The sequence below is a fragment of the Nicotiana tomentosiformis genome, chromosome 10, assembly GCF_000390325.3.
Source record: "Nicotiana tomentosiformis chromosome 10, ASM39032v3, whole genome shotgun sequence".
NCBI classification, from domain to species: Eukaryota; Viridiplantae; Streptophyta; class Magnoliopsida; order Solanales; family Solanaceae; genus Nicotiana; species Nicotiana tomentosiformis.
Genome location: NC_090821.1, coordinates 37,709,642 through 37,734,275, shown reverse-complemented (window position 1 = coordinate 37,734,275; position 24,634 = coordinate 37,709,642). Strand labels below are relative to the sequence as shown.

The 24,634-nt window shown below is 38.9% G+C and overlaps 1 protein-coding gene and 1 pseudogene across 1 annotated transcript; both read left to right on the top strand.

Moving 5' to 3' along the window:
• Window positions 1-5,202: 5,202 nt before the first annotated feature.
• On the top strand, window positions 5,203-5,646 carry LOC138900031 (uncharacterized). Its single transcript, XM_070186731.1, has one exon. The coding sequence runs from the start codon at window positions 5,203-5,205 to the stop codon at window positions 5,644-5,646; it is 444 nt and encodes a 147-aa protein (XP_070042832.1).
• Window positions 5,647-9,917: 4,271 nt separating this feature from the next.
• On the top strand, window positions 9,918-11,959 carry LOC104100980 (uncharacterized; annotated as a pseudogene).
• The last annotated feature ends 12,675 nt before the right edge of the window (window positions 11,960-24,634 follow it).

Here is a 24,634-nt window from a genome sequence, read left to right as displayed (position 1 = left end):
TTGCATTATTGGAAGCGCCTGCCAATGTCTGTTTCAACTCCGTTATTACCCTATCTTGCCTTGAGAGGTGGCTCATGATGGCTTTCTGTTGCCCCCTCAATATTTTCGTTATTTTCACGATATGTTCATCCTCCGCGTCATCGGGAGTTGTCTCCCACACATGCCTGGGATACTACCCTTCACGAACTGGGGTTGCTTCATCCCCTTCATTACGGGTGTCACTGATAGAATCTTCATGTTGAGGCAAATTTTCATGCTCCTCAACATTGTGTATGTTGTTGACATCATTAGCTTCCATTTTCGATTTCTTGCTAAGGAAAAAATCAAACAGGTTAGTAATAAACGAAAGGATCAAAGCAATCACGCAACTGTCTAAGCCCCACGGTGGGCGCCAAATTATTTACCCGTAAAGTTGTACAGTCCAATTTGTTACGCGGTTTATAGACAAGCGAAATGTTTTGATCCAATAATGATAACAAAATAAGATTAAAAGTAAGAATTAGCAATTAGAAATAAAGAAGATGACAAGCCTTGCTCCGAGCGCAATGTCTCCAAGGACAGAAATAAAAGCAATATAAAAAGAAAATAAAGTTATTTAATTGAGAGCAAAAAATGAGATACGGAGTGTGTTCTGCCAAGAATATTTGTCCCCTATAGTGGCTACTGAGCATGCTATTTATAGATATATCTAAAGAAACAAGATCTTAGGAACAAGCCCCACTTAAATGATAATAAAGGAGCCATTGATGAATAGGTAACGGTAGGTCATGAATGAAAATATTCCCTACAACGACTGCCTATTCATTACTGCCCGAGCATTCCATAGATTCCTTTGAGATACTCGCGGATTCTTTCATTAAAGCTCACGCCGGGGCCATAAAGGTGCAAGCCCGGAAGGCCGACATATTCAGAATCGCACAAGAAGAATCGGAATTGTTACGAGAGTTTGTCACCCGATTCCAGAAAGAAAGAATGTTGCTCCCGGTCATCCCGGATGAATGGGTAGCTGAAGCATTCACCAAAGGATTGAATCTGAGAAGTTCAGACGCTTCCCGGAAGCTGAAGGAGAGTCTGATTGAGTTTTAAGCAACAACCTGGGTAGATGTTCACAACCGGTATGAGTCGAAGATGACCAAGTCAGTTTTACATCATTGGCCAAAGGACGGGAGAAGAACAGAGAAAAATCAAAGGATGAATTCGACGCGGATAGGCGGACTACGAGGGGTCAGATGTTTCCTTACGAGCGTACCGAAGGCCGTGGCAGAAATTTCCGAGCAACAAACAAGTTCACCATTGACGGAGGGGCTGACCGTGGTCGAAACAATAGGTCACTTCAAGATAAACAAACATCGGGGTCTCAAGATCTTTCTTACCCCAGGTTATCAGAATATAACTTCAACGTCAGTGTAGTGGAATTGGTGTCAGCCATGAGGGACATTAACGAAGCATGATTCCCGAGACCTATGAGGTCCGATTCCAGCCAGAGGGATCCCAATTTATGGTGCGAATACCACGGGATGAATGGTCACTGGACAGGGGATTGCCGACATCTTTGGAAGGAGGTAGCAACGCTATTAAAAAATGTTCATCTTCGATAATTCTTGATTGATCGAGCTAAGAGCAATTATGGTCGCAACAATGCAGAATCTTCGAAAGCAGGAGAAGAAGCCCCATGCCAGATGATCAACATGATCTTTGGGGGGGAACAAAATTAATGGGGTCACCTTTTCGGTGACAAAGAAGACTAAAATATCGATAACTCACAGTAAAAGACTCCGGGAGGATGATATCACTTTCACAGAGGAGGACACCGACGGATTATTATTACCACACAACGACGCACTAGTAATCTCTTTAAATGTGTTAGATTTTAAAACTAAGCGTGTTCTAGTAGATCCAGGAAGTTAAGCTAATATCATACAATAGAGGGTATTGGAACAAGCTAAACTCACCGGAAGCATTATTCCAGCAACAAAACTCCTCGCTGGATTCAACCTTGCGAGTGTAACGACCCGGGGAGAGATCCTGCTGCCCACGAATGCTGAAGGAATAATGAAAACAACTCTCTTTGAAGTAGTGGATGGTGATATGGGATATAACATCATCTTGGGAAGACCATGGCTACACGAGATGAAAGCCATACCTTCGACGTATCACCAATTACTAAAGTTTTCAACACCCGAAGGAATTAAGCAGATAAGAGGTGACCAACCGGTAGCAAGGGAGATGAATGCAATCTCAGTTTCCAGTAGCAAAGGGAAGGAGCGCACGACATAGCAATTATAGGAATCGACGCCTACTCCCGAGTTAGAAGAGGTTATTCCAGAGGCAGAATCGTTAGAACAATATCAGGTGCTGAGATATTTCCACGTACCCGAAGAAAAGGACGCAATGAAATCCATGGCAGAGGAACTAGAACAAGTGTCATTATTTGGAGAATTTTTAGAAAGAAGATTTCACTTGGGAACAGGACTGCACCCCGAGCTCAGGTCTGGTTTTATTAAATTCCTTAAAATTAACGCTGATTGTTTTACATTGTCGCACGAGGATATGACAGGTATCCCGACGGAAATATCCATACACAAGTTGAGGTTGGATCTCAACGTACCACCGGTACGACAGAAGAAGCGCCCTATTACTGAGGCCAGGAATAAATTCATCAAAGAAGAGGTAACCCGTTTGCTTAAAATTGGTTCGGTCAGAGAGGTAAGATATCCAGACTGGCTAGCCAATGTAGTAGTAGTTCCTAAGAAGAACAATAAATTTCGTATGTGTGTAGACTATAAAGATCTTAATAAGGTGTGCCCGAAAGATTCGTTTTCACTACCAAATATCAATCAAATGATCGATGCCACGACTGGGCACGAGTTAATAAGTTTTCTTGATGCTTATTCTGGGTACAACAAAATTAAGATGAACCTGGGAGATCAGGAAAAGACTTTGTTTATAACAAATTTCGGTACTTATTGTTACAATGTAATGCCTTTCGGATTGAAAAACACCGAAGCCACTTATCAACGGCTCATAAATAAGATATTTTAAAAGCAAATAGGAAAAACCATGGAAGTTTATATAGACGATATGCTCGTTAAGTCTTTGAATGTAGGTGAACACCTTAAGCATTTGCAAGAAGCATTCGATATCCTGAGGAAGCATAACATGAAACTCAACCCCGAAAAGTACGCGTTCGGGGTCAGCTCCGGTAAGTTCCTGGGGTTTCTACTCTCACAAAGGGGAATTGAGGTAAACCCTGACAAAATCAAGGCCATAGACGATATCCCGGATGAATTATCAAACATGAAGGAAGTTTAAAGACTCATAGGAAGGTTAGTAGCTTTGAGCAGGTTCATTTCCCGGTCGTCGGAAAAGTGTCATCGCTTCTTTACATTGCTCAAAAAGAAGAACAATTTCGAATGGACGTCGGAGTGCCATCAAGCTTTGAGGGACCTAAAGAAGTACTTATCAAGCCCTCCATTGCTCTCGAAACTAAAAGAAGGCGAAACATTGCTAGTCTACCTCGCGATTTCAAAAGTTGCAGTAAGTGCGGTTTTAGTCCGGGAGGATGAAGGTACACAGTTTCCTATTTATTACGTTAGCAAAATTTTAATAGGAGTAGAAACTCGCTACCCATATTTGGAAAAATTGGCCTTAGCTCTCGTAGTCGTCGCTCGAAAGTTGAGGCCCTATTTCTAATGCCACCCAATAGCTGTGGTGACTACTTTCCCTTTGCAGAACATCCTACATAAACCCGAACTCTCGGGAAGATTGGCCAAATGGGCTGTCAAAATGAGTGAATTTGACATAGAATACAAAGCGAGGACTGCAATTAAGTCACAAGTCTTGGCTGACTTCGTGGCCGATTTTAGTCCAGGACTGCTACCTTTGGCAACTAAGGAGGCAGTCATGGTATCAGAATCGACATCAGGGGTTTGGACCTTATTTACGGATGGAGCCTCGAACGTAACAGGGTTCGGGCTCAGAATAGTTTTAATCACGCCTTCGGGGGAAACCTTAAGGCAAGTTATCATAACAATTCCTTTAACTAACAATGAAGTAGAATATGAATCTTTGATTGCAGGTCTCGAATTGGCCTTGGGACTTGATTCCGAGGTTATCAAAATCAAATGCTATTCGCAGCTGGTGATAAATCAGATTTACGGGATCTTTGATAACAAAGAAGAACGTATGCAGCAATACATGATAAAGGTCCAGGCTCTTTTGGAATGATTCCGTGAGTGGTCAATCACTCATATCCCGAGAGAGGGTAACGCAGAAGTGGATGCATTAGCAAACTTAGGTTCATCGACGAAAATAAAGGGACCGGAGTCCGGAAAGGTGGTAGAACTGATGAGTTCAGTCATTGATACAGATGGTTACTATGAAGTGAATTCGGCTAGTCTGGTCTGGGACTAGAGAAACGAAATAATCAACTACCTCAATCATGAAAAGTTGCCTAACGATCCCAAAGCGTCACGAGTGTTACGTACCAAAGTTGCACGTTATAGCTTCAGGAAAGGCCAATTCTGTAGAATATCTTTCCAATGCCGGCTGGCCCGGTGTTTAGGAGCATCAGAAGCTGACTATGTCATAGGAGAAATGCATGAAGGGATATGCGGCAATCACTCAGGCACAGAGTCTTTGGTGCTGAAATTGATACGAGGAGGATATTACCGGCCTCGCATGGAACAAGACGCCAAAGATTTTGTACGAAAATGTGATAAGTGCCAACGCTACGCATCACTTGTATATCGAGCGATAGAACCCTTACATTAATTTCTGTCCCCATGGCCATTCATGAAATGGGGGATGAGCATCGTCATACCGCTGCCACCGGCTCTTGAAAAGGTAATGTTTCTTTTAATTTTGACTGATTATTTTTTTAAATGGGTGGAAGCAGGTTCTTATCAGAAGATCGGAGAGCGCGAAGTGTTCGATTACCTATGGGAAAATATAATTTGCAGGTTCGGAATACCGAAACAGATAGCATGCGATAATGGGACATAGTTTATCGGTGCAAAATTTACAAAGTTCTTCGAAGACTTTAAAATAAAGAGTATCATATCTTCGCCTTATCAACCGAGCGCAAACGGTCAAGCAGAGTCAACAAACAAAGTAATCATCCAAAACCTTAAGAAAAGGCTGGAAGAAGCAAAACGCAAATGGCTCGAACAGTTTCTCGGAGTTCTATGGGCCTACAAAACAATGGCCAAATCAAGTACAGGAAAAACTCCTTTTTCCCTCATATGTGGTACTGAAGCCTTAATCCCTGTTGAAGTGGGCGAAGCCACTTTGAGATATTCTCAAACAAATGGAGAATCGAATAACGAAGTAATGCTAGTGAACTTGGAATTACTTGAGGGACACAGGGACTTGGCGCATGCAAGAATGGTAGCTCAAAAGCAGAGGATGGAGCGATATTACAATCGAAGAGCCAATTTTGGTTTTTTTAAAGTAGGAGACTTGGTTCTAAGGAAAGTAACACAAAATAACCGGGAGCTCAACGCGGGAAAGTTAGGCCTAATGTGGGAAGGTCCCTACTGGATTTCAGCTATCACTGGGAAAGGTTCATACGAGTTGGAGAACCAGAATGGGGACAAGCTACCCAGCAACTGGAACATTGCACACCTCAAAATATATTATTGCTGATGAACAACACTCAAACTAAAAGTATGTTCTGTATTCTTTTTCCCTTCGTTGAGTTTTTGTCCCTATTGGGTTTTTCTGGCAAGGTTTTTAACGAGGAAGCGACAGAAAGCATACTACGAAGACAATATCAATAAGACCTTTGATAGCAGGGCAAATGAACAAGCTTGCACTCAGAGACGATTGGGTAATCAATGGCTCGATAGCAAATTCCTACCCGGAAGTTAAGTTTGCTACCGAACAGAGGTTACCCGACCATTCACGAGCACAAACCACTAGAGGACTGTTAGGTATTCTTTCGCTTGATAGCATGGATTCCTAAGGGGAAACAAGATATGTTGCTGAGTGAAGGATTACCTACTAATTCATTGGTAGGAACTTCCAGGATACAAGACTTCTAGTGTTCCACTTTGCATTCTTCGCATTCAAACACTGGGGGGGGGGGGGGATGATATGAGGATATGGCAACAATGACTGCCACATCAACCGGAAACGAAAATCCGGAAACAAAATGCATCATCGGGACCGGAGACTGCTCTCATCCAGCCCCGTAGAAACAAGTTGTACAAGATAGCCATAAGTAATGGAAATTTCTTTTCTACATAGCAAAATGCTTATATAATTTCTAAAAATAGAAGGAATAAAATAAAATCCTTTTGCTTTTATCTTGTTTCTTGTCTGAGCGATGAGATGATTTTGTAATTTGAAAGTTAAACAAGTACTTCAAATGTTAGTGTCGTAATGAACAGGAGACATCCTCTTTAAGAGCACCGTAAACATGAGAGGGCCCTCTCTTATAAAAACCCTCACGTTAAAGGGTCGGTTCCAGAACAATCAATGCCCGGAATCCAAAATGCCATCGGGGAAAAATACACCAGAAGTCGCATATGAAAAGGACGTAAAAAGCAAACTTGCACAAATATTCATAGAAACCTTCACGTAAAAGGGAAACTTGCACAAATATTCATAGAAACCCTCACGTAAAAGGGAAACTTGCGCAAAGATTCATGAAACCCTCACGTAAAAGGGATAATGCTCGAAACTGAAATGCTTCGAAGAAAAGGCATCCGAGACTACACATAGTAAAGCGCGAATTGAACAACATGCACGAAATACTTGAGCAAATACAAAAGTTAAAAGCTTGCATGGATACTCAAACGAAATTTGAATAAAAAGTATGTCTTTATTCACAAGAACGGGCCAAAACATTACAAGTGCAAAATGAGAAAAGAAAGAAAAAGCTAAACTGCAGTGTCTCCGAGACTAGGAGGAAGAGAAGTATCCGCATTTCCAGAAAGAGTAGTTGGTTCGGCCGATGGCTCAGCGTTTTCCCCAGTTTGGCCTTCGGCCTCATCGCCTTCCGATCCTTCTTCAGTTTTTGAAAACTCGGAATCGGAATTGGAAGAACCTAGACTATCAGACTGCGTCAGTAGTCTATTTTTTGCAGCCAACTCAAGCTTTCAGGCCTTAGCAATTTTGGCATCAACATCGATGATACCAGCTTTGCCCTCTTCTAAGGTTTTTCTCCTCATGCTATATATAGAATAAGTTTTTTCAATAATGAGGGAAGTTGCTCGGCACTTAAGTTCTTCTATGAGTTGAGTGACCATGGCAGAAAGGTTTTCTCGGACAGATCTAGCAGATTGGAGGCTGATATCGAGATCACATATAGTTGAACTAAAGATCCTATTATGCTCGATAGTTTTTATGTACTTCTCTTACAGTTGGGTATGTTTTTCTTCCACGATAGCAAGCTCTTCACTTTTGGAGTTCAAGGATGCTTCCAAGTTAATCACTCTTTCAGCGGAGGCAGCCTCGTGGTCGGTTGCAGCAAGAACGACGTTCTGTACTTCTACCCATTTGGCCTTGGCCTCATCAAATCTAACCCTCAGTGGTCCAATTTCTTCGATGAGGGTTACCACTTCTTGCTCTGTTTGCTGCAAACGAGCCTCCAAAACAACGGCCTTAGCAGCTCTGGTTTCCAGTTCCGATAGGTAAAGAACAATCTGGTCCCGTTTCTCTAAAAGCTGATCCCGTTCAGAAGTAAGTTCTTCCTTGTCACGAATCAACCTTTGAAGGCCCTCAGAAACAAGAAAGTTGGCCTATAAAATAAGAAGAGGTAAAATTTAGAATACATTCGTTCACAGTAAAAGAAATAATAGAGGAAGGAAGGAACGTACCGTTGTGGCATTGTGCATGGCATTGTTCAACAAGTACTCTCCCGAGAGTGCCCGAATCTTTTCCCAGTCCTTTTCTGAAGGCAAAGGCTTTAGATAATTAGCAAGCTCCACCGGCCGGGATAGGAAGTTGCACCCGATAGAGACCGAAAGCATAACGCTCCTCCTCCTTTGTGGATCTTCAGATGGGACGACATAATTTTGCCCCAAATTCTCATGAACTGCGGACTATGGAAGAGGAACACCTTCTTCACGGTCAGGTGAAGCCGATGAAGGTGATATAGTAACTGTTCGTGAAAGAGTGGATGAAGATGGAAGTGATGTAGCAAGTGTTGGTGTTGGTGAAGGTGAAGATGAAGCTGATGGAGTTAAAGAGTGAGAAGCAGCTGCATCCAATGCAATGATGGTTGTTTGATGCTCGCCAACCAAAGACGACAGGGACCCGGTACTCAGCCTCGCAGCACCAGTTACAACAATTGGGGCCCAGAAGCGGGAGTTGGTATATTCTACTAAATCAGATTCTCCCCAAAGTGCCGAGACGTCATCTTCAGTTGGTGCAACTATCTCAACAGGTTGAGAATCCTGTTAAGATGATGAAGATCGTTGCCTTTTGTGTAAAGAAGCTCCTTCATCATCATCAATCATCACGGTGTCTACGACCAGCCCAGAAGGACCAGTCATCATCCCTACCGAAGATGATTCGGGGCATCCGTCTTTTCCCTTTTATTCTTTTCCTCGGCCGCGGAGGAGCGACTTCTCTTTGTTTGTTTATCCTTCGGTAGGGGACTTCATAAAGAAATATTTGCACCCGAAACAGGCTTGGAGATACCAGTTCGAGTAAGTGCTTCCTGAAGCAGCCTTGCTGCATTAACAGGATCAGCCAGAACGTCCTCCTTGGGGACAGCAACAGAGCCCTCAGGTAGACCAAATTCCATGAACAAAGTGATAAGGGTTCAACCAAGTTCTTCATATACAAAAATGGAAGCAAGGTAAATTAGAGTTACCATGATTTTTGGCTTTCCACCTGTACTTACGGGAAAGTTCTTTCCACGAGCGAGTTTCGGGCGTTGTAACGCCCAAAATCTTCTGAACCCACCGGTTCAAACCTTCCACCACCGGTGGGAGCCATCGAGTAGCTAAAACATGCGGAGGGTGAAGAGATGATACAAACATAAAAGAATATCTAGTAATAGGAATATTATACAAAGAACTTACAACTACGGTTCCAAGCAATCGAAAATGATGAAGCTATTGTTAGAATGATGTCGTTGGTGGCGACTGCAACGAACCGCTCCATCCACACACGGTCGTTGTCATCATCCATGCTAGACAACAAAGCATGGTGGCCAGCTTGCAAAGGTTTATCATCCCCCCCGCAGAAGATTTTGGGGGAATAAAGATTCATCACATGAGCTAAGGTTAGCTCCTCCCAGTTTTTTGGCACAAGCGTCGGAGGCTGGCGATCGCCGTCCATACTAAAGGAATTACCTGTGCCAAACTCACCTGGTAGCGAAGGATGAACTCCGCAATCACGGAATCAAGCTCTCCGCTCAAAGAAAATGCACCCAAGGTAAAGGTATACGTGAAAAAATATGTAAAACCTAGCTTGGGAAGGGTCACTCGCTCTGATAGATAAGGAGCAATGATTTCCAACTCATTGCAGCGGCAATCCTCCTTCACATCAGGGATACTAGGAGGATGAATGGAAGTAGGGTACCTACTAACAGCCCATATACGAGGGTTAGCAGTAGGGAATTTCTCTTCAATATCCTTTGAAGTACTAAGCCTCCTTGGGATGATGGAATCTACTGTTGGAGGAATTGAGTCCTCAGTTTTGTTCTTATTCTTTGATGAACCGCCACGGTTGGAAGAAGAAGCCATTGAAAAAGAAGAAGGTAAAAAATTTGTGTTTGAAGAAAATTAGGAAAATGATGGAAAACAAGGATGCAAATCACAAACTCAAGCAATTGTGAAGCGTAAAAGAAAAGAAAGTTGTGTACAAATAAAATTCCGGCGGCTAAATTCATGGCCATGATTACCTTGATAATCGGCAACAGTTGTGCTGAATCACGGGATGACGCGTGTTTGGGGTATTAAATGCGGAGATACGTGCATCTAATCAACTATCAGACACCTTCGGAGAGAGTTATAGTGATTCCCGCCAAAAAGGTATTTCTACCAATATTCCGGTAACACAAAGTTATGTTACCGGAAAGCTGGGAGATTATCTGTATAGGGTAAAATATAATATGACATGTGGCTGACTAAAAGGAAGACATATGGAATCTAAGATGGGATGGTTGAGGGCCGAACGCAGCCACTACGCTTGTCACCGGAACAGACAACGTTCATAAAAGTGTATTAAAAGCTCTGCGCCCGGTAGCATTTACTAAAGAATATTCTACAACATCAAAAGTGACGGTCCATTACAGAGAATTTGGCATTTATACTCAACGTTACATCTCAATCAATGACCCTCATAATTGGCATTAAAGGAGGACATAATCATAGGACCTTTTTCCCTAGTCATAGCTATATAGTGAGCTTAGTTATCATTGTAATGGAGATGAATTTTCTGGCCAGAACATATACTATATTCTATACAAAGCTTTATACAATTTTACTTTCTTGCTTCTAGATCTCATCATTGCTGTGTTCGGGAACCGTATTTACGGAATTGTCATCTTTGCTATTCATCTACTTTCTAAGGCTAAGTATTGTGTATTTTTTCAATTATTATATTATTTCAGGATCAAATTAGTTCACTTATCTAGAAACCACATATAAATTTAACTGTACCATTTTACGGGTAAACAACGGCCTATAGTGAAAATTGGGTCGTGACATACATGCAACTCGCTAAAATGCACATACAACTCAATGTAATTTGCTCCTTCCTATCTTCCAGTTTATGCGAACATATTTCCTATTTGGTCCGTTCCTAAAAGAATAATCCCTTTCTAAATTTGGTAATAATTTAGCTTGAACTTACAATTCCATCCTTAACGAGAACCTTTTATAACCACAAAAATACTCTGGGTCTCTTTTTAATTTGTTTAGAACCACAAATTCCAAAAATCTACATTATTTCTTAAACTCTGTGCCCAGTTAAATATGTTCACATGAATTGGAACGGAGGGAGTATATATGTACTGCCGAGGTTTATCAATGATGAACACACAGCAAACTGGATTCGGTGTACGAGTTGGTCGATGGGGAATAAAGCAATGAGCCTTTTTGAAAGCCTAAGAAGTAATGCCAACCGTGAAATATGCGCCGCTTCTTAGCTTCCGATAGCAGCAATGTGAGAAAGCCCTTCTTATCTATATAGAATCCCCTAGTAAATTTTAAAACATATCTAGTTAGAATCCTCTGGTACTCGAAATCTGCCCAAAACCCTATATATATATATATATATATATATATATATATAGCGAGTCAAGATCATATTCTCACCAACCAAAAAGTCAAAACTTCACATCTTTAGGAGTAGCATCAATATTCAAGAGGGTTCTCCAAACTCAACTTGGATTGAACAAGCACCAATCCTACGTTCACGAGCAAAACTACTATTCTGACAGCAGCCATGGCGGCTTATGCAAGTGACAAGGCCTTCGGGTTATTCCACCATGCCATATGGTCAATCCACTTACAATCACATGATGATGGGCCGTGGTGGACAACACCAAGGCAGATATTATGGCGGTGATAGCCATGGCCATGGCGGCCACTATGGTAGTCATGGACATCATGGGGCGCATTTGTCCCATGAGTCCACTAACTTTTTAAGCAACACCACTATGGTCCATAGTGATGGTGGCTATGGTAGTGGAATGCAACAATCTACCCACATGTCATCGGCCATGGGCATGGGATCGACGTACTATCATGGTCATGGTCATGGTTATGGTGGCAGCCACCCTAGTCACTACAGTCAGAGCCAGAAGTTTAACTGGGCTCTTAAGGATTTGGAGGAATAAATTTACGATAAATTTGATCTATCATGTATCGTTAAAATATGTGTGTGTTTTGGTAGTGGTTTTGGCTAACTTATACCTAAATAAGTAGTGTAACAATATGCTTAAAAGGCTTGTATTGTTAAGCTGAAGACAAATATTATAAGGCTTTTATGAATTGTGTTAAGGTGATCCCTAAACCTAATACACTTTTAACTTCTCTACACGTTGATACTCTAAAAAGAAAGTTACACTATCAATTTACCTAAAAGATAATTAGAAATCATTCATAATAAGTGAGATTAGTATCATAAAAAATAATGTTGGTTTCTTATATACTACAAAAGGTTTAAGGTGACCCGATAATGTAAAAGTGATGTGGTAAAGAACTCTTCATACATGACCTTCTATTATCGAAGTCTTATGTGTTTTAATCCCTTATTACAAAAAAAAGATGTGTATGGTCTATGAAGTCTCTTCCTGTGCACACAAATCTGAGGACCCAACCATGTACTTCTTTAGGGAAAAAAGGAAACGTTGAAGGAACATCTGTTCAACAAAATAGTTGAGCTGAGCTTTATATTGAGTTTGATGATTAACAAATGACTGCTAAAGAACTAGGTCTCTTAAAGTCTATTGATCAGAAGCTGAAAGCTGATTTTTAGTGCAACCCGGATTCCTTGAAAAATTTATTTCGTGGCTACAAGTTTTATGTTGGTAGGAGTAATTCATGGTCAACAAAGTTTCATTAATTATTACACTTGCATAAAAGAAAAAGCATATGGAAAAAGAAAATGCGTGTGGAGTTGAAAACAAATATGGGAACATCCTAGAGGGATTAGTTTTCTTAACCGAAATTTCCTAAGTTTTGGAGCATTAATTGAAGAAGTTTTCGGCCAATCCTATTCCTATATAAAGCATCATGTTGCAGCTATATATGTGAGGTTAAGTCTTCTAACTCTATTCCCAAAACTTCAAAGAATTACTCAACGCAAAAAGAATCATAACAAGAAGGTGCTCTCAAAAATTTAAGCTGCTCAAATAAAGATCATGTTCGTGAAGACAAAGTTACTAAAGTTTTAAAGTTGTTTAGGTTTGAGTCAATTATTCTTTAATTATAACCTATATTACTTATTGAGAAGTGTAATCATAGGTAAACAAATCTGAAGAGTTTGTTTAGCTTCATATGCTAGAGTTTGTAGTTTGTAAAAGGGTAGCTACGTTTGAGTTGATTGTAGGGGATAAGATACTAGATTTTATAGTTTCTTTGGTTAATGAGTCGTAAAAATCGCTCTTTGAAGTTAGTAAAATTTTGAGGCAAATACTATGAGGGTAGGTCGTGTTTTTAGTTTCTTGAGCAAGAAGGTTTTTCACGTAAAAATTAGTGTGTTATTTATTTTTTATATTTTATTTTCTGTTTGTGTCTAGAATTCTTAGGTTAAAGAACCAGGTTCTTTAATACACAAAAATCATGAGTGGCATGATTCACCTCCCATCTTGTGTCTTGGTGAATCCTAAAATAATAACTAGTATCATAACATATTTTTTCAACTGAAGGTTAATACCTTGAAATGTCCGAGATAGTTGTACCTCCAGCATTCAAGAAGGACAACAAACCACAAGGCCACCACTGTTCAACGGAAAGTACTATGGTTGGTGGAAAGAAATGATACAAGATTTTCTGGAAGATAAAGATTAAGAACTATGGAATATTATTCAAAAGGGTCCTAAGGTTCCCATGGAAAAAGATGATAAGGATGAAACAAGTGGCCCAAAAACCTGCGCGTAATATAATGATGGAGATATCAAGGCTATTCAAAAGAACGCCAAAGACAAAAAGATTTTAATCTTTAGGAATTGGACCTTACGGATATAATTAGATTTCTATATGTACTAATGCTAAGCAGATCTGGGACGCTTTACAGACCGCTTATGAAGGCACGGACCAGGTCAAAAGTCTAAGATTGACATGCTCACAATGTAGTATGAACTTTTTAAGATGAAGGGGAGGGTTATTGTCCAAGAGATGCATACCAAGTTTACTATGATTATTAACATATTAATCTCTTTTGGATAAATCATCCTTATTATCAAAATTGTAAGAATGATTCTAAGCTTATTTCCAATTTCATGGGAAAGCAAGGTTGCTACCACTGAAGCAAGGAACCTTGAAACAATGACCATTAATGATCTTACTAGAAAATTAAAGACCTATGAATTGAAGAAATATCAAGATCGGCAGATAGAAAAGCCTTGCAAAGATAAGAACTTGGTTTTAAAGGACACTAAAAAGCTAGAAACTGATGATGATGTTATGGAACTACTGACACCTAGGTTCTAAAAGATGATCAGAAAAGGTAGATTCCAGAATATGGGTAACAACTCCAAAGCTAAGGCTCTACAAAAGACCAACATTCGTGAGTGCTACAAGTATGATAGTCGTGATCACTTTATCAGGCACTGTCTAATGTGGGAGATTGAGTATAAGAAAAATAATCCTGATAAACTGAAAGAGTAGAAAAGGAATCGGGTTCCTGAGAAAAGATTGACAAAGAAGAGAGCATATAAGATCATAAAAAAAGCTTTGGTTGCCATGGGAAATACCTCCAGTGATGATTTTGGTAATGATAGTAGTGGGGAAGATCAGTCCTTGATGGACAAGGATGAATGTGACTCAGATAATAAAGACATTATTTCTTTGAAGGCTAATTCTGATTCAGATATGGAGGATGATATGGTAAATTTTCATGATATTAAAGAAAAGGTTCATACTTAATATAAAAAGAAACTGGCTTCGTTATTTCATGTCTTAATTAATGCATATTATAGTCTTTTTACTAAAATATGTAATGACCCGACAGATCGTTTTATGTATTGAAGCCTCGTTTGCCTATTTGATGCTTTCTGTATGATTGTTTGCTGGTTTTTGACTTGTGGCGATGATTGGTTTGGTTTCAAAAAAGTTTGGGAGTGGATTGGAACACTTAGTTCCATGTTGGAAGCTTAAGTTTGTAAGAGTTGACCAAGGTTTGAGTTTTGAGTAGACAACCTCAGAATGATGATTTGATGGTTCCAATAGATTCGTATTGTAATTTTGGACTTAGGTGTATGTCTGTATTTGGATTTGGAGGTTCTTTGGATGTCTTGACTCTAATTGCCGAAAGTTTCAAATTTTAAAGTTTGAAAAGTTCATAGGTTTGACCTAGAGCTGACTTTGATAATATCATACTCGGATTGGTATTGTGGACTTGGAATAGGTTCATTTAGTACTTTGCAGCTTGTGTGTGAAGTTTGGTTGGAATCCAGAATGTTCAGTTATAATATGGACTTGTTCGACGAAGTTTGAAAGTTAAGAGATTGATTTTGATCTCCGATTCTTAGTTTTGATGTTACTCGTAGGGTTTTGATCATTTGGATAAGTTTGGATGATGTATTCAAATTTTTTTTGTATGATTGGACAGGGTCCCGTGGGCTCAGGTGTGTTTCGGGATGATTCCGGAATATTTTGGAAGTTGTTTGGTATTGGTAGTTCCAGTGCATCACACCTGCAAAGAGTGGTGCGCAGGTCCGATGGCCGTACCCAAGTGATTTTGTGCACATAAGCAAAAGGGATCCAGGGCAACACATGCGAGGGAAGAAGCCGCACATGCGAGTCCGCATCAGCAAAGTTTTGGATCGCTGATGTGGTAATGGACCTAGGCTAGAAGAGCACAAATGAGCAGCTTATATCGCAGAAGAGAGTGTTGCACCTGCGGCTTAGTAAGTGCAGGTGCGAAGATGCCTGACATGAGGTATATTTTGAGGGCTTAGCTTATTTTAATTATTTTGAGATTAGGAGCTCGAATTGAGGCAATTTTCGCCCACTTGAATGGGGGTTTTTGTAAGAAACTTTGGAAAGTGAATATTTGAGATCTGAACCCACTCCGTGGAGTCAGATTTAGATAAAACTTGTATATTCGGACTCGTATTCAAATGGGTAATCAAAATTTGTGAGTTTTGTCGGATTTCAGGAAGCGGGCACGAGTTACATTTTTGGTTAACTTTATGTTATTGATTACAAATTGAGCCTTTATGTTCCGTAATTATTTTGTTTAGCATTATTTTACACTGTTGTGTGTTATTTAACTAGATTTGACCCGTTCGGAGGCCGATTTGAGAGGCAACAGATTCTTGGAGTATTGATTCTCCTTTATTAGAGGTAAGTATCTTGCCTAGGCTTGGCTTGACAGTATTTTTCTCTTAGGCTATGACATTTGCTATATGTTGGGAATGACGCATATGCGAGATGACGAGCACATATGCGTGCACCGTGATTATTTATGATCTAGGTAGACATTAGGATATTATTTGATTTATTTTGCAATCATGCCACTTTGATACTGTGTTTTCTCCCCTTATATGACTACATGAGCTATTAGTCATGCTAGAAATTATGTCTAGGTTATTGCTTATCTTATTGAGATATGATAGGGCTATATTTGCTATGTTGAGATATTTAACTTAGCCGTAGTCATATTCTTCAATCATGATATTATGTCTGTGTATTGTATCTCTGTCTCTGTGCACTCTTTATATGTTATCTCACATATTATTAGTGTCCTTGTATGTGTGACATTGGCTTGAGCTGAGTTGTGGCACGTTGGTATATTGCATGCAATATTTTAATTATGATACTGTGAGATGTTGGTATATTGAGACTTGAGAGGATTGGTGGTTGATCTTGGGACATAGAGCCTTATTGAGCTGATTGATGACTGATCTTGGGCTATAGAACCATATTGATATTGATTGTGAGGCGATGCTTGCATCAATGCCCCATATTAGGCTGAGTGATATTGATCGTTATCTTTTGATCCGATCAACACTTGGGCTAGGATCCGTCCTTCCGCAATCATGTGATAACCCATGTTACTTTGGGCCCTACGAGTACAGGAACACGATATGTTCTTAGTGAGGGACTTACTTCCCTATACATCGGTAAGCGCGTGTGATGATTCAGGGGCATTGTGACAAGCACTGTGAGAGTGCTGAGAGTATGATTGAAGGGTATTTGTGTCAGACGCTATGAATGTGCTGAGATTTTATATACTTGATAATTATACTATGATGTTGATGATTTGGCATGTATACTTGGCATGTATGAATAGTGTTATATTTTTCTTATGCTAATTGGTATTTAATGTCTCTATTTGATGTTTAAAGATTAAAATCACATGTTACTTTGATAAATCCATGTCTAGGTGATTTTTATGTAAAAGTGGATTCCCTGACTGATATACTTGAAGTGCATGCTTATTTCTCCTCTTATTGTGATAGAGTTGAACCTGATATTATTTGCGCCACTTTTCCTTTTTGCCTATTATGTTGTTATTGTTGTTTTTCGATGTTAAAAGTGAGTATTGGACCTTATCAACCTTGTCACTCCTTTTAGAACGAGGTTAGACTTGCTAGTTACTGAGTACATGGTCGAGTGTACTCAAACCACTCTCTGCATTTTATGTGCAGATTCAGGTGTTGGACCTAGTTGAGCATTGTGAGCTAAGCCGTGCTATACTAGTGGGATTGAGGTAGAGCTGCTTCCCGATCGCAGTCCCTGGTGTCTCTTCCTATCTTTTATTACTGTTAAGTATTTAAGCTAGTATTGTATTTGTTCAGACTTTGTATTTAGTACTCTGTAGAGCTCATGCGCTCACTGTCACCATGTTTTGGGTGGTTTTTAGTTGTATCACTATTTTGGCTTCAATTATTTATACTATTCTGTTATTGAGACTATTTCTTACTGTTGTTGAAGTTTATTTCCCCATTTTTATTGTTGACTTGCCTAGCAAGCGGTGTTAGGCACCATCACAGCTCTGGTAGAATGTTTTGGTCATGAAAAGTTGGTATCAGAGCTCCAGGTCGCATAGGTCTCACAGATCATGAGCATGCCTAGTATATTCTTGTGGATTGATTCGGAGACGTCTATACTTATATTCGTGAGGTTATAGGGCATTATGAAAAAGTCCTTTTCTTTCATTCCTTGTAGTGTAATTTGATTGACTAAACCATATATTTCTATTCTCACGGATGGCAAGGACTCGCGCATCAACTCTCGATCAAGAGCCCATCCATATAGCTAGAGCCACGAGAGGTAGGGGCAGGGGCACGGCTAGAGGGGAAGAACGTACCGGAACTAGAGGGCGTGGCTGAGCACCTTCTATGGAGCCACCAGTAACTCCAGTAGATGAGCAGGCCTAGATTCATGTAGAGCCAGTGGGACCATCTTAGGTTCCCCAGGGTTATTTTTTATTCTAATTGTTCATGACGCTTTGGTCCGTATGGTTGGTTTATTCGAGAGTTTGGCTCAGGCCAGGGTTGTTGACGACCAATTTTAGCCCTTCCTTTCTCTAATTAACTTATTATGCTTCTTGATCAACAACAACGTAATAAAGTACTTTTAAAATTATTGCTCAAATTAACTAATTTTCTAAAAAAAAGATAATATATTCAATAGTAATAGCAGCAGTAACAATAACTACTAATATTAATCATATATGCATAATTATATAATGGTAATTTAGTCTTAAATAATTACAGTTATATCATCTCTATTACTTTAAATTAATTGACCACTCGGCCTTTTGTAATTTTAAATATATATAAAACTATAAAGTATTTTTAATTACTTTGATAATACGAAATTAACATACAAATATGCATACATATAATAATTTATTAATTATACTTTATTATTTTATTAGCATTTAAGAAGTTAATTAATTTAATTATGAAAATAGGTTAAAATTTAAATGGGTTATACTTGCAATTGATGAATTTTAATTAAAGTGGTCATGAGATTAATTTCAGTCTAACCTTCTCTTCCAAAAATCCGATAGACCTGGCCCAAAATGCCTTGACCCGTCTAGGCCCAAACCTATGTAGCCCCTTTTTCCACTTGGCAATCCATGCCATCTCCCCTCCACCAATCCCGTTCCACCACGTCAGCATTCCAAAGCCACTCACAAAATAAACACACTACTCAGGGACCGTTGATCAAATTTATCAACGGTCCAGATTTATCGTGCCCTTTCTCTTTTGATGACCCAGCGGTCAAACGCAGGGACCTCAGTGTATAAGCTTTGTCCGGAGGTCATCGGCTTCAAACGACTAAATCTATTTCGTCTCTTCTGAGAAGGTAAAACTTCACCCTTTTTCCCCTCTGAACTTTATAATTTTTTTCTTTGGTATTATCTTGAGTTCTTGCATAAGTATTCATTATGGTTCTTTGCCCTCTATTGCTATTTGAATCTGAGAATTCAAATCTCAAACGCTAGAGCCAACCTTTTGTCTATAAATACCGGCTTAAATGCCTTACCTGATAATCAAACCAGTACCAGTAAATGGAACTACACCAAAGTATAAAATTCTCTACCTATCGCTTACCATTTCTTTTTCTTTCCTCTCTTTTGTTTTTGGTCGAGGTTAATTGTATTGAAGTTGATTGTGAGTACTAATCCTAACGGCTAAAGTTGAGCTTGGTTTGCTGCCCTAAGGAAGGTCAGTGTGTATTCAACTTTATTTTAATTGAGCTCTGTTTATAGTTTCCTCGCGTATAGTTATTCTATTTAGTTAGTTGATGTTCTTGTTGGCAATCATGTTTATCTTATCATGTTAGCATGAATATGAATGTGAAGCATGTTGTGAGATTTGTCTATCCAGCCTAGCAAGTTAAACTTTATGGCTTAACAATTATCCTGTTTCGTTTAGTTAAATATCTATTGACTTGAAATCACATGTTTGCTTTGTTAGTGCTAGCTGTAAATGATGCTCTTATTATCATGTGACTGTTCGTTGTTGTGAAGGCTATGCTTAGAAGGTTTGTATTGGCATAGTTGACACTGCCTTGTCTGTTGGTTAAACAATGCTGATCTAGGTGGTTTGATAGTTTTAACTGAAAATGTCATACTCTTTTACCATACACTATCTTGTTATAGATACCATGGCTATATAGTTTTATTTAAGATCAACATCTTACTATCTTATCCTGAATGATAGCTCTTGTTGTTCACTGTTAGCATGACCTTTTATGAAATTAGTTTTAAGTCTATAATGTTGGAATTATGTTGTTTGATATCCAATGAAGATTTCGACATGAACTGGTCTCCTAACGATGTGTTTACTTGTCATTAAGTGGCTGCCCTAAAATTAGTTTAGGTTCCTATAGTTCTAATCTTTGATGATCTAGACTTGCTAAGTATAAAAGCCATGTTTTGTTGTGCCCTTGTGAGGTTCTAGGCCTCTGTTGAAACCCAGTAACTGAGTATACGTTTGAGTGATTGTCTTCTGCCAACTATAGCTGATATCCTAGATAACATAGAATGACATTCATGACTTGAAGACATCTTTAACATAACAAGCATGCCTATAGGAGTATATGGTTAACAACTTTTACTTTGTGACTCTCTCTTGTTTGCTTAGAGCAGTGATTCCTAAGAGGATTATGTAGGTGTTATTGTACGCAAAAATGATTCTAAGTTGACTTCTTAGCTTTTGAAACCTCTTGAAACGCTTGATATCCTATGGCCATGTGTGATGACATAGTTCTGCACCATGTACTCTAACAGTGATTACTTGCTAAAGATGCTTTTAATTTGAAGCATGTGTTAATGCCCTGATTATTTATGTCATTTTACCTAAGTGGTTGTTTCAATTCCTAAATGGTTGTTCTGAAACTATTTATACCTTCACTTGACTAAGCTCTTAAAACATGTCATGTTTATATGAGTTGAGGCATTACATTGGGCATAGTTTTATGTATTGAATCGTTTTGGATGATTTAATTATTGCATTTATATTCACTAGTTCATGTAATCGAGAGAGGCATAACTTGTGATATCCTTGCATTATATTGTTGGTTGAGTTCTTTAATTCTTCTTCGTAATTGTGAGGCTAGTTGAATCATTGATTAAACCTAATTAGGAGGATAATCGAAAGAAATTTTTCTAAAGACCAATCCACTACGCATTATTGCATATCTTCACGTACTTAAATTGGTTCATCTCGTAAGGTTAAGACTTAATCAAGAGAGGAGTTTTTACTGAAAGTTTGAACTAATATTTAAGTGAATTCGAGAGACTCACTTGAACATTAGAAGTGAATTATCTAGAGTTAGATCCCGAATAATTATCTTGCACCTTTCCTATCAACCCCTATTTTTTCCCATTGATAACTTCCTTGCTTATCTTTGTTTCGATTGGCATTAGTCGATAGCTTTAGATTCTTAGTTAATTTTAGTTAGAAATCATATAAATCTCAATTGTTGATTCTCTTGGATATCGATGAAGCTAGAAACTACGAGAATACTATTTAAATCCAATCCCTGTGAATACAATATTATACAATACTATATTTGATTAGCGAGCATAATTTAAGTGTGGGTTTCGAGCTCGTCATTAGGCCTTGCAGCGGAATTCGAGCGTGATGGATCTTGGCATGTTGAACGGTTGGTTGCCCTTTGGTTATAGTCTTCCTATTTGTGGCATATTGTGCTATCCCTTTCTCCATGGTTATGGTCATGCACTTCGCACATTCATTGTTGTTATGCATATGGTTGCTGATTGTGAGTACCATGGTTCGAGGTATTCCATGTGGACCGGTGTTTGGATTGGGTCACGTATCGCAATGGTGTTATATTGGGATATGATCCTTGGTGCTTATTCTTTATGTTTTGTTTCTCCTCAGTGAGATAGGTACATAGCACTACGCTTTGTGGAGGTGTTTGGTTCTCCTTCCATCACTGGTTACATTCGAGTTATTGCTCGGTTGGTGCACGGATTGCATGGTATGTGGATCTAGGTCGTATTGGTGTGGAATGTCGGTCGAGCAGCGTGTACTGGCTGATATGAGGTTATTGAACTCGGAATAAGTTCCATGGGATTTAATTAAAGTATTTTTGGAAGAATAATGTCTCTAGTCAACTTCGAATTTGGGCTATGGTTCTTATCAAGCAAGAGGGCTCCACGACTTATTGATTTGATGAGTGGTTATTGTATCTGTGTGTTTCTTTCATCATTGGCAATGTATGAAGGTTCAGAACAAGGTTTTAGTTGAAATGAGGTTCGTTACCGGTACCGGGTTTTTTAATGGGCAGCTAATGTGGTAGGAATTTATTATTATGACTATCTGAGTTGTGTTATATCATATGATTGTATCTTGGATTATGGTCATGGATTGATACAGCTTGTTCAGACTTATACAATGTATATATACAAGATTGGGGTCTTATGATGAGTTCTGGGTGTTGGAGCTTGATTCTAAGATTTATGGACTAAGGTTGAAATAAGGATCTTCAATTAGGTTGTGTTGTCAGGCTTATATGGATTGTGGTGACTTGGTATCACCAATGGGTATATGTGTGATGAATTCATACAGCGATTTAATGGCTTTGAAATGACTCTTGGCGCATTTGAGGACGAACGTGTGTTTAAGTGGGGGAGAATCTAGCGACCCGACCGGTTGTTTTGAGCATTTGCATTCAGTTCGGTGGTTTTAGGTCATGCGTAGCTTCATATGGTGTATTATGACTTGCGTGTGTGGTCTATTTTGGTCCTCGATTTGTTCGAAATTGATTTAGAAGAATGATTCTTAAATAGGAAGCTAAAAGTTGAAAGAGTTAACCAAGTTTGACTTTTGTTTATTTGACCTTGGATCAGAGTTTTGAAGGTTCCATTAGGTCCGGATGGTAATTTTGGATTTGGGCGTATTCCCAAATTTGAGAGGTATTTCACCACATGGATTGAGGTTTTGATTCGGTTTTGATTATATTACATGATTCTATCTTCGATTTTGGCATTTGATTAATGTTTCTAAAAGAGAAACTTGGGGTTTTTGTTAAAAACTTTCCTAAAGTGAAAATTTGGGTTTTGAACATCTATTCATTATCGAATTTGAGTGAAATTAGTATGGTTAGACTCGTATTTGAATGGGTTTTTGGAATTTGTGAAGTTTTGTCAGGTTTCGAGATATGGGCCCCAGTTAACTTTTAGTATTTGATTAAAGATTCGACCTTTATCATTTGGGTTTGTTTCCTGTGGCATTATTTGATGTTTTTGAATTTCTTTTGGCTAGTTTCGAGTCATTCAGAGGTTGATTCGTGCAGGATGGAATTTCTAGAGTGTTGTTTAGCTTACTCGGTATTTGATTTTGCTTTTTCAATGTATGTATCATATCTAAACTTTGATTTGAGGGTAGATATTCCTGAGAACAATGATATTTGAGATGGGTTGGGGTGACGCACGTGCTAGGTGAGGGGCGTGTGTGGGTGCGCCGAGAAACTCATGATCCGGGTAGTTCTTAGGCTATTATCTACCTTATTTTTCTATCATGCTTCTTTGCTATCATGTTCTCTCCATTTATATGACTACATTAGATATTATTCATGCTAGAAATCATGACTAGGCCATCTGCTTAATTGTTTGAGTCATGATAGGGCTATTTTAGCCATGTTGAGCTAGTTGCCTTAACCGTAGTCATACTGTAAAGTCATAATAGCTGCATCTACATGTTATATCTCTATCTCTTTACCCTTTTGATATACTATCTCACCTGTTATTGGCGTTCTTGTACATGACATGAGTCTGAGATGTATCTGTGGCACATTGTGTTATTCCATGTTGTATAATTGGATTATGTTTCTGTGAGTTGTGAGATTATTGAGATTTGAGCGGATAAATGAAAGATGTGAGCCATAAAGCCGTATTGTGATAGTTACTAGGATAGGGTTGTAGGCCGCAACAGGCGATATTGGATTTACAATTATTTAGATCGGGTTGCAAGTCGCAACAGGCCATTATGGCTTATTTGTTACTTGGATCGGGTTGCACGCCGCAACATGTCATATTGACTTTTGATTAGCTCTTGGGCACGATCCGTCCCTCTGGAGTCTGTCATGTTAGCAATAGGCACAGACACAGTGATATATACACGTGCTTTGGTGAGGGGCATTGATGCCAGGCATCCATACAATGCTGAGTGATAGTGTGTGTGATGAAGTTGGGCATTTGAGACAGGCATCTGAAGTGTGCTAAGAGTGTGTGTACTGGATGATATCACTGTGAAATTATTTACTTGACATGTATATCTAACATGTAGTCATAGAAATGTATTTTTCTCAAGATAGACGGTAATATGACATTTGATGACTTGACACATATATTGACATGTATGAGTAGAGATGTATTTTCTTTATGCTAGACAGTAATATGACATTTGATGACTTGACATATATATTGATATGTAGGCGTAGAGATGTATTTTTTTTATGCTAGACAGTAATATAACAATTGATGGCTTCACATATATATTGACATGTAGGCGTAAAGATTTATTTTCCTCGTGTTAATTGGTAAATGAAAAGGGTTATCTATTGTTGAAAGTGTGGAAAGATTACAGTTCTTTGATAGACTCACATCTTTTGTGATTCTGTGAAATAGTTGGACTTTAACTGTTATACTCGTAAAGTATGTCTACATTTCCCGTATTTGTGACCTAGCTGAATATGATACCTATTTAGTTATTTATTATTACTCGTAACATGTCTAGAATGAGGAATATATATCTCTATGCCTATATGTCAAATATACATGTCAAATCATAAATGTCACATTACCGTATAGCATGAGAAAAATGCATCTCTATGCCTACATGCCAGGTATACATGTCAAGTAATCAAATGTCTTGTCATTGTCTAGCATGGGGAAGGTACATTTCTATGCATACATGTCAACTAAACATGACAAGAACTTAGTTTCACACTAAACTTACTAAGTACGCACAATCCTAGCACACTTCAGGTGCCTGGCTCAAATGCACCAACAACGT